This window comes from Haematobia irritans, chromosome 4, assembly GCF_050003625.1.
Source record: "Haematobia irritans isolate KBUSLIRL chromosome 4, ASM5000362v1, whole genome shotgun sequence".
NCBI lineage: Eukaryota > Metazoa > Arthropoda > Insecta > Diptera > Muscidae > Haematobia > Haematobia irritans.
In genome coordinates, this window is record NC_134400.1 from 153,813,370 (window position 1) to 153,825,064 (window position 11,695).

An 11,695-nucleotide genomic window follows, 5' to 3' on the forward strand; every position below is an offset into this window, starting at 1 on the left:
GAGACCGTATACTAACATCAGGTACCCAATTTCAAACGGATCGGATGAATTTTGCCCCTCCAAGAGGCTCCGGAGGTCAAATCTGGGGATCGGTTTATATGGGAGCTATATATAATTATGGACCGATATGGACCAGTTTTTGCATGGTTGTTAGAGACCATATACTAATACCACGTACCAAATTTCAACCGGATCGGATGAATTTTGCCCCTCCAAGAGGCTCCGGAGGTCAAATCTGGGGATCGGTTTATATGGGGGCTATATATAATTATGGACCGATATGGACCAATTTTTGCATGGTTGTTAGAGACCGTATACTTAGACCACGTACCAAATTTCAACCGGATCGGATGAATTTTGCTGCTCCGGAAGGCTCCGCAAGCCAAATTTGGGGATCGGTTTATATGGGGGCTATACGTAAACGTGGGCCGATATGGCCCATTTTCAATACCATCCGACCTACATCAATAACAACTACTTGTGCCAAGTTTCAAGTCGATAGCTAGTTTCGTTCGGAAGTTAGCGTGATTTCCACAGACGGACGGACAGCCGGACAGACGGACAGACGGACAGACGGACGGACGGACGGACATGCTTAGATCGACTCAGAATTTCACCACGACCCAGAATATATATACTTTATGGGGTCTTAGAGCAATATTTCGATGTGTTACAAACGGAATGACAAAGTTAATATACCCCCATCCTATGGTGGAGGGTATAATAACATACATAGAATTACTGTTTCCCATCCAATAAATCGGAAAAAGCAAAAGTAGTAAAGAATTTTACCACATTAACATTTGCTAAACTGTTGGAAAATTATGCACCCTCTACGTTGGCTGACAATTTCATCAATTAAAGTTCTTTACTAAAAAGAAGTCTGGCAGAAGCCTGTGCAAAAATCATAAAATTATGTACCGAGTTCCCATTTACGGACAACCCTTTACTTTCAATTTAAGAAAAAAAAAACGGACAAAAGGGAACCCTTCGCTCTACACTGACCTGATATCGGACTGTCACGTACCCTATATTAATTTCACAACTACTCAATGGTCCCTATAAATTCTATCGAAGTAAATCGACAAAGTTTATTTCAATTTTCCCAAACCAGATATCGAAAAATCATATACTAATTTAAAAATCATGTATAAATTTAATCACCTGCTCCCACGTTCCCTGCAAATTTCAAATAGATCGGAGATGTTTAAATTTTGCTCTATTGTTTTAAAGGGACGTCACTTTCCCCGATACAATATCGACAAACACCGTACTGAATAGCACCCCTAACCTTCCCCGAAAATTCTTGAAACTTTCCTTCAAGTGTGGGGCAAGGAAGGTTGTCTTCGTTCATAACCTTCCCCCACTGCCTTTGTAAATTTCAAGAAAACTTAAGAATTTTTGTTTTTCTTTTGCAGTTTTAGAGGAGGACCTCCTCACCGCCCAAATATTGAAAAGTGATGTAGCGTATCTTTTGTAAATGTTCCAGAAAGTTTCAAGCAAATTATAAGCCTAAAGGGGCGGCCTCTCTTCCGTCTAAATATCACAAAATCAGGTATCAACTATTAATATCGTAACCTCTCCCCAGTCCTCCGTAAATTTCAAGTAACTCGGTAAAGTTTAATTGTTTCTCCGCATGTACTTAAGAGCGGATGTCTCCCTATGCCCTTTTATTTTTATTAAAAAATCAGGAACCTGATATAAATTTAATAACCTCACCCACTGTTTCCGTAAAATTTTAGTTTAGTTTTGTAAAAAAAAGTCGGACAAAGGGGTGGTCCCCCTCCCCGACCAAATATCGAAAAATAATGGAGCGGAATTTTGTCTAGATGCCAACCCCAACATTCAATGAAAATTTCAAGCAAATCACATAATTTTGTTCCAAGTTTCAAAAAGTAGATCAAAGGGGAGGTCCCCCTCCCCGTCCACAAATGAAATCATCAGGTACTCCATATTAATTCCATAACCTCACCGCATGTTCTCTGTAAATCTCAGATAATTTGGGGAATTTTAGTTTTTTCACAGTACTTTAAAAAAAGCCGAACAAAGGGGAGGTCCCCCTCCGCACCAAATATCGAAATATAAAGTAGCGAATCTTTCTCAATCTTCAAACAAATCGGTCAACTTTGGTCCAATTTTCAAAAAGTCCGACAAAGGGGAGGTAGTCTATTTTTACCACATGAACGCCCCTACGATCTCTGTATATATATATATATATATATATATAAAGGGTGATTCTTTTGAGGTTAGGATTTTCATGCATTAGTATTTGACAGATCACGTGGGATTTCAGACATGGTGTCAAAGAGAAAGATGCTCAGTATGCTTTGACATTTCATCATGAATAGCCGAACGATCTGCCACAACGTCGAATTTTCAGTGAATGGGCCCTAGAAAAGTTGGCAGAAAATCCGCTTTTTTATCGACAAATTTTGTTCAGCGATGAGGCTCATTTCTGGTTGAATGGCTACGTAAATAAGCAAAATTGCCGCATTTGGAGTGAAGAGCAACCAGAAGCCGTTCAAGAACTGCCCATGCATCCCGAAAAATGCACTGTTTGGTGTGGTTTGTACGCTGGTGGAATCATTGGACCGTATTTTTTCAAAGATGCTGTTGGACGCAACGTTACGGTGAATGGCGATCGCTATCGTTCGATGCTAACAAACTTTTTGTTGCCAAAAATGGAAGAACTGAACTTGGTTGACATGTGGTTTCAACAAGATGGCGCTACATGCCACACAGCTCGCGATTCTATGGCCATTTTGAGGGAAAACTTCGGAGAACAATTCATCTCAAGAAATGGACCGGTAAGTTGGCCACCAAGATCATGCGATTTGACGCCTTTAGACTATTTTTTGTGGGGCTACGTCAAGTCTAAAGTCTACAGAAATAAGCCAGCAACTATTCCAGCTTTGGAAGACAACATTTCCGAAGAAATTCGGGCTATTCCGGCCGAAATGCTCGAAAAAGTTGCCCAAAATTGGACTTTCCGAATGGACCACCTAAGACGCAGCCGCGGTCAACATTTAAATGAAATTATCTTCAAAAAGTAAATGTCATGGACCAATCTAACGTTTCAAATAAAGAACCGATGAGATTTTGCAAATTTTATGCGTTTTTTTTTTAAAAAAGTTATCAAGCTCTTAACAAATCACCCTTTATATATATATATATATATATATATATATATATATATATATATATATATATATATATATATATATATATATATATATATATATATATATATATATATATATATATTTATGTATATATATATATATATATATATATATATATATATATATATATATATATATATATATATATATATATATATATATAATATATATATATATATATATATATATATATATATTATATATATATATATATATATATATATATATATATATACATATACATATACAGAGATCGTAGGGGCGTTCATGTCGTGAAAATAGGCTACCTCAGTTTTGACACCTGGTCGCGGAGGGGGACCTCCCCTTTGTCGGACTTTTTGAAAATTGGACCAAAGTTGACCGATTTGCTTGAAATTTTCATTGACGGTTGGGGTTGGTATCTACACAAAGATCCGCTACTTTATATTTCTATATTTGGTGCGGAGGGGGACCTCCCCTTTGTTCGGCTTTTTTTAAAGTACTGTGAAAAAAAACTAAAATTCTCTAAATTATCTGAGATTTACAGAGAACATGCGGTGAGGTTATGGAATTAATATGGAGTACCTGATGATTTCATTTGTGGACGGGGAGGGGGACCTCCCCCTTGATCTACTTTTTGAAACTTGGAACAAAATTATGTGATTTGCTTGAAATTTTCATTGAATGTTGGGGTTGGCATATATTAACATCACGTACCAAATTTCAACTGAATCAGATGAATTTTGGCCTTCCAAGAGGCTCCGCAAGCCAAATCTGGGGATCGGTTTATATGGGGGCTTTATATATAATTATGGACCGATGTGGACCAATTTTTGCATGGTTGTTAGAGACCATATACTAGTGGTCCGATATGGCCCATATGCAATACCATCCGACCTACATCAATAACAACCACTTGTTCCAACTTTCAAGTCCTATGGTGGAGGGTATAACAAAACAATGTGAAAACATTTAATATCTTTTGTTTACTAACATTAAATTTGTAAACAAAACTGACATCTGGATGTACTTGAATTTTGTTGTTTTTATTGTTTTTGTAATACTGCAACTACCTGGGAATTACTTTACCATAGGGAATGGTACTTCGAAAGGTGGTATGTTTAATCAAATATTGAATAGGTTTTCTGTATCGAATATCAAATAATAAATTCAAGAATTCGACTTTATTTTAATTTTAATTTTTTGTTTTTGATTTTATTAATAAAAATTACGTTCATAAATGTTATCATTTTAAACTAAATTTCTAAATACATCCTTGTGGTTTTACATCTTCACAGATTCTAGTTGATGCATTAAAGTATTTATTTGTCGGACAAACCATTGTAGAAGATAACATCTCTTCGCCTCTCCAGAAACAATTGATGTACCTAGAAGGATATGGAAAATAATTGGTGTCGTTAATAAAACCACAGAATCCGATATGCCCTCCATGAAAACAGATACATACCTGGTGCAAGTTGTATCCCCTGGATAAGGATAACGTCCAACAACAGTTTGTTGTGAACACAAGACTGCTGCAGGATTTTGAGTAGGTGGTGGTGGTGTTGTCACAGTTTCTGTAGTAGTAGTTGGAGCTTCTGTAGTTGTAGTGCTAGTGGAACTGGTGCTACTCTCTGTTGAAGTTGTGATTGGGATTTCTGTAGTTGTAGGTGTGGGAGCAAATGTTGGTATTGTTGTTGTTGTTGATGGTGGTGGTGGTGGTGGTGTTGTTGTTGTTGTAGTTGAACTCTCCGCCTCTGGAACTTCAGTTGTTGTGCCAACTGTTGTTGTATCGGGAACTTCAGCAGTAGTTGTTGTTGTTGATGGTGCAATGGTTGTCGATGTAGCCGGAACATCAATAGCCTGTGCCAAATCACAAATACCAATGCTATCTGCCCGACATTCAGCCACGCAAGGATCGGTTCCAGTTGCTGCTTTTTCTACATCACATATTTGATAATCAGGACATGCCAGACGTATCTCAGTCAATTGATTATCCAAACACATGGTATAGGTTGTGCGACTTGTACAGGTAAATTTGCCACTGGGAACATTTTCGCATTTACCACAGTTCGATGTATCACCACAAGCTTGTTTGAGGCCAGCCACTACTGAGGTATCCATACAAATTGAGCTATATTTGGTACATACTTCATTTTCACCATGACATTTGTAGGTTTTCGTGGTGTCAGGAATGCCTGAAATTGACAATGAATTATAAGATATGTATATAATTATAAGAGTTTTCTATGGTATTTACACGTTGAGAAGGAATATGATCACCTCCTAGAGCAAATTATTATTTTTGGATGGAGAACATTGAACATTTTTGCTGCAAAAATGTTGTTTTCCCGCCTAACATAAAATGGATGTCGAAATCAGACACATAATGTCCGAGAAAATAACATAGTTACGACAAACATGTTACATGTTCAACGTCCAAACATAACATTTTGCTTTAAGGTGAGTATTAAGTTCGAGTTTAGCCGCTAAAATCGCTAAAGTGAAAACTAAATCAGTAAGAAAAATGCATGAAATTATACATATTTGTTGCAAATTTTATTATAACTTGATGGGGAAAAGCCCAAAGCAAATTTTCACAAAGTTTGTATTCCTTAAAATGGATTATTAAAGAAAAGTAATCGTGAAAAAATTACGTTTTTAGCGGCTAAACTCGATCTTAATACCCACCTTTAGGAGGTGATTATACAGTTTCTGTGGGAGTATATGTTACTTGAATTCAAGCCATAACAAGATTACACAAATAAAGTTTCTTTACATCGGCTTGTATGTGCACAACAATATGATCTATAAATAGAACAGCGCGAGCGTTAAGCTTTCAAGTAAATCGGATGATATAACGATGTTCAGATTATTCGAGATCTGTAGATTTTCACCTTAATACTCGGACGAGAGTAAAATCGTCAAGAAATCCGATGAATATGGTGGCCATATGAAAACATGGACCGATATTTTAATCAGGGATTAAATAGAATAGAAAGTTCACGCAAATCAGAAAATTATGGCTTTAATGTACTCCAAAAATCGAATCGATAGTTCGAGCTTTGTGGTGGCTACACCGTCTGATATAAAGGGTGATACGGTCAAAATTTGGGCAATATAAACTTGAAGTATTTCTTTCAATTTTGCATTAAAAAACCTGAACACCCCTCATTTTGAAGGTGTGCGTGTGTAGAATGTTGCTCCTATTTTGATTTTGGAATTCACTCTTCAGTTGTCAAAATACCGTCCAAGCAAGAAGAGCAGCGTATCAAAATTTTGCTCGCGCATCGCGAAAATCCGAGCTACTCGCACGCAAAGCTGGCCAAATCGTTAAAAGTTGCCAAATCAACCGTTAGAAATGTAATTAAAGTGTTTGGGGAACGTTTGTCGACAGCCAGGAAGTCTGGATCGGGGGGAAATCGAAAACCGGAAGCCGCTGAGACGACAAAGAGAGTTGCCGGTAGTTTCAAGCGAAACCCTAACCTCTCTCTCCGAGATGCCGCAAATAAGCTGGGTGTATCGTCTACAACCGTGCATCGAGCCAAAAAACGAGCCGGACTATCGACTTACAAGAAGGTAGTGACTCCAAATCACGATGATAAACAAAATACGACGGCCAAAGCGCGATCCCGGAGGCTGTACACGACGATGCTGACGAAGTTTGACTGCGTGGTAATGGACGACTAAACCTACTTCAAAGCCGACTACAAGCAGCTTCCGGGACAGGAGTTTTATACGACAAAAGGAAGGGGAAAGGTAGCAGGTATTTTCAAACAAATAAAACTGTCAAAGTTCGCAGAGAAATATCTGGTTTGGCAAGCCATCTGTACCTGTGGCTTGAAAAGCAGCATTTTCATAGCTTCCGGGACTGTCAATCAAGAAATTTACATGAAAGAGTGTTTGAATAAACGTCTGCTGCCTTTCCTGAAGAAACACGGTTGTTCCGTACTGTTTTGGCCGGATTTGGCATCTTGCCATTACGGTAAAAAGGCCATGGAGTGGTACGCCGCCAACAACGTGCAGGTGGTTCCCAAGGACAAGAACACTCCCAACAGGCCAGAGCTCCGCCCAATTGAGAAATACTGGGCTATTGTCAAGCGGAACCTAAAGAAGGCCAAAAAAACTGCTAAGGACGAGCAGCAGTTCCAGGCAAACTGGCTTTCTGCGGCGAAGAAGGTGGACAAGGTGGCTGTACAAAATCTGATGGCTGGTGTCAAGCGTGAGGCCCGGCAATTCGGATTTGGAAAAGCGAAAGCCTAACTGAATATTTTTCCTGAATTTTATACTAATTGAACTTGAAAAAGAAATTTAATTTGATTTTTTAAATAAACGATTTCACCGATTTACACGCGTTTTCCCTTGACCAAATTTTGACCGTATCACCCTTTATAACACATGATTTCTCATATTAAAACTGCCTTTCGAAACCGATGAAAAATGCGGCTGCTATGGTCACATGAAGTCAAATCGGGAGACCGATGTACAAAAAAATAAACATTTGGAGAACGTTTTTCTTTTGTTACAGGTTTTTGAATTACTTCGAAAATTTCAAACATTTATCACAAAAAAATTTGTTCGGTCGAATCAGCGAATGAACCCACGACCCTTTGTATTCCAATCGGGCATGTTAATCATTTCTTCACGGTGGCCAACTTAATATATATTTCTGTCATATAAAGTTTCTTTACATCGGCTCGTGGGCGTCGAAAACTATGCTTTGTAAATATAACTTCTTGACTGTTTGTGTTGCTGTGAATCAAAATAACACCCACGTAGCCCAGTGGATAGTGTGTTGGCTTATGGTCCGCGGTTCCAGTCTCCGCTTAAGTGAAAGCTAAACTTTAACATTTTTTTTTTAAATCGAATAATATCTTCTGCATTGCTTGTGTTACACAAAAAGGTGCTAAGAAGTAAATAAACCTCGTGGATGTGTGAAAGATGTGAGGGAAGATTCAGTTAGCCAGAAAATGAAAAGGAAATTTTTTGAGTTAGTATTTATGAAATTGTTTTTCCATTCTATAAAAGAATCAACGTGTATCACAAAAAGTATATTAGAAAATTATATACTTTTTGTGATACACGTTGATTCTTTTATAACGCAAGTGGGAAATTATATTTGTTTGTCTAAAATTTCGTTTGGGAGGAAAGAGTTATCTGTTAGCGTGTATATACACGTAGAGAAGGAATATGATCACCCCAATAATTGTGGCGTGGGAAGGCATATACTCGTACTAGAGGTCTGAATCGAATAACCTTTCCCTACATGTATGCAATTCGCTATCGAATATACGAGTACGAGGGCAGTTCCGAAACTTCTTAGCCTAGCACAAAAAGCGCGGTATAAACAGAAAAAAGCTAAGTGTTTTGGAAACTTCCATCTCTGTTATGAACACATGTTAAATTTTGTTTCGATCTGGCAACTCCTTCATATAGAAACAGGTGTTCAAAAAAGACGCATCCGCAATTTTTTTTTTTTTAGGAAAAATTAGAAATACGTGCTGTCATTAAAAATTTACATAAAAAAGGTTTATCGGGATAAGAAATTCATAATGATATGGTGAATGTGTTAGGTGAAAGTGCTCCTTCATATGCAACAGTAAAAAATTGGGTTGCTGAATTTAAACGTGGTGGTGCAAGCATTGAAGATGAACCACGTAGTGGACATCCAAAAAGAGCAACAACAACAGGAATTGTAACCAAAGTGCATGATATGGTACTAAATGATCGACGAATAAAAGTGCGTGAAATTGCTAATATCATGGGCATCTCAAATGACCGAGTACATTTAATTTTGCATGAAGAACTACAGATGAAAAAGCTTTCTGTAAGATGGGTACCGCGTTTGTTAACAGTCGATCAAAAACGCATAAGAATGAACATATCTCAAGCTTGTTTGGATCGTTTTAAGCGAAATCAAATGGATTTTAAGCGTCGTTTCATAACTGTTGATGAGGCATGGATCCACCACTATACTCCAGAGACAAAAGAACAACCCAAACAATGGACTGAAGCTGGAGAAAGTGCCCCAAAGAAGGCAAAAACAATTCTATCGGCTGGTAAGGTTATAGCAACGGTTTTTTGGGACTTCAAATGTATTTTATTGATTGACTATCTGTAAAAGGGTAAAACAATAAATTCAGAGAACTATTGCAACCTGTTGGGTCGATTAAATGTACAAATTCGAAAAAACGGCTTACAACACAAAAAAATATTTTTTCATGAAGACAACGCACCAGCGCACAAGAGTGCTTTAACAATGGCTAAAATCAACGAATTAAAGTACGAGTTGCTTGACCACCCACCTTATTCTCCTGCTTTAGCTCCCAGTGACTTTTACTTGTTTCCAAATCTAAAAACTTTCCTTGCTGGCAAGCGTTTTACCTCAAATGAAGATGCAATTACAGTTGTAAACCACTATTTTGAAGATCTTGAGGAAAACTATTTTAATCAAGGGACAGAATTGCTAGAAAAGCGTTGGACTAAGTGTATTGAAGTTTCAGGAGATTATATTGAAAAATAAAAATATTTTTGAAACACTAATTATTCTCTTTCATTGATAGACTAAGAAGTTTCCGAACCGCCCTCGTACTAGAGGTCTGCATCGAATAACCTTTCAAAACATGTATGCAATTCGCTGTCGAATATAATCCATACACTGTTTTTCTTTTCGAGCGGAAGTAGTGCAGTGAAGAGAACACTTGCTTGTCAAAATCACCAAATATTTACCCGAAACAATATGTGTACCGAAAAAAGGAACAATAAAAATTTAAGTACTTGAGAAAAAGTACAACATGGATTCTCTTCACTTCACGTGGTACCACAAGTATTTCTCAGTTATGTGCGAAGCAAAACTTTGCATTATTATTAATCATAGATATATATGTACTCGTATGTCACATATTTCATATATTTATGTATGTCACACACTTACCTTAACATTTGCCGTTATTATGGAGAGTAATTGTTTTCTTGTATTTCTGAAACTGCACGTGGTACATGGAGTACTCTATGAAGTTTTGTTCTCGCAACATACTCGACGTGATCACTCTGAGTACACTTCAATAAGAGAGAAAGAGGAATATGTCTTTGTTGGTATTGAAGACATCAGAGTAGCAACAAGAAGTTACTCGTGGCGTTTGGTGTTCATCAAAATGTGTACCAATTGTTTTGCCACTCTTTCAAACAGATGTACTCATGTAGCAAGTACACGTGTACTCTGCATTTGCAAATGGAATTGTGCAGACCCCTAGCATATACCGAACTCACACGCCAAATTTTAGTGGCTCGTTCATGAGGCTCCGGAAGTCAAATCTGTCGATGGATTTATATGAAGTATATATGTCATAGTGGTCCTACATGTCATATTTGCAATACCAACTACTGATATACATTAATAATAACTACGTGAGGTAGGTTTCGAGTCGATAGTTTTTGTTTTATTTGGATTTTGATGTCATTTCAACAGACAGACGAACGGGCGGACATCGCTAGATCAATTTAAGGTAAAAGTTCTAATCAAACGATAAATCAATCCATGACCGCAATAAAATAAAATGAAATCTGCATTTGATTACAACTTTACCCTTATTAAATTACAGGATAACTTACCTCCAAAACACACGTGGAATTCTTTGTCACTGACACAAGCTACACCATTATTTGCATTACATTTTCCACAAATCGCCTCAGTTTGATGGAAAATACCCAAAATAAAGGCAATGGTAATCTAAGAAAATTACAATAAAATAAAAAAACACTATTCGGTTTCTTTTGGGAAATAATTATAACTTACCACAATTTTAAACATTTTTCGTAAAAAAAACCTCTACAGATCTCTATAACTCAGAATGATCTCTTCTACTATGGCAAGGAGAAAAATGTTTGGTTTTATAAGGCATTTTGGCATAGTGCAAAAATGTTTTTTTCCACAGAAAAGATACTCCTTATCATTATTTTGTGCTTTTTTTCGTTATGTTTTCAGATTGGACAGAGAATAATCCGTATCATTCTTCCATATTTACCAAACATAATGTTTTTTCAAGGGCATTTTGAGATAAATTTTTTCTAGAGTTATAATTTGGGATTGAGTTCTTCGCAAAATCAAAATCTTTATGGCCCTAAACATTTAGCTTCTATGTACATATGTGATAAGACAAATCCATTTGATTTTAATCATATTCGGTGAACATCAACATTATGATGTATTGATGTTGATTTATATAAAAACAAGTAAGGAAAGTCTAAAGTCGGGCGGGGCCGACTATATTATACCCTGCACCACTTTGTAGACCTAAATTTTCGATACCGTATCACATCCGTCAAATGTGTTGCGGACTATATATAAAGGTTTGTCCCAAATACATACATTTAAATATCACTCGATCTGGACAGAATTTGATAGACTTCTACAAAATGTATAGACTCAAAATTTAAGTCGGCTAATGCACTAGGGTGGAACGTAATGTTAGTAAAAAATATGGGAAACAAAAGTTTATTTATGATTTATCGCTCGATATATATGTATAAGAAGT

The 11,695-nt window shown here is 36.9% G+C and overlaps 1 protein-coding gene across 1 annotated transcript; it reads right to left on the reverse strand.

The window, feature by feature from the left end:
• Positions 1 to 4,425: 4,425 nt before the first annotated feature.
• On the reverse strand, positions 4,426 to 10,971 carry LOC142235830 (uncharacterized). The gene is made up of 4 exons (XM_075307087.1): positions 10,957 to 10,971; positions 10,773 to 10,890; positions 4,630 to 5,359; positions 4,426 to 4,549 (listed from the first exon to the last, which is right to left on the reverse strand). The coding sequence occupies exons 1-4, from the start codon at positions 10,969 to 10,971 to the stop codon at positions 4,426 to 4,428; spliced, it is 987 nt and encodes a 328-aa protein (XP_075163202.1).
• Between the last annotated feature and the right edge of the window lie 724 nt (positions 10,972 to 11,695).

Excerpts from the sequence above, each read along its gene's own strand:
- LOC142235830 (XM_075307087.1), bottom strand. Across the intron at positions 5,360-10,772 it reads ATTCCACGTGTGTTTTGGAG|GCATTCCTGACACCACGAAA; the intron begins GTAAGTTATCCT and ends TGTCAATTTCAG. Across the intron at positions 4,550-4,629 it reads GGGGATACAACTTGCACCAG|GTACATCAATTGTTTCTGGA; the intron begins GTATGTATCTGT and ends ATATCCTTCTAG.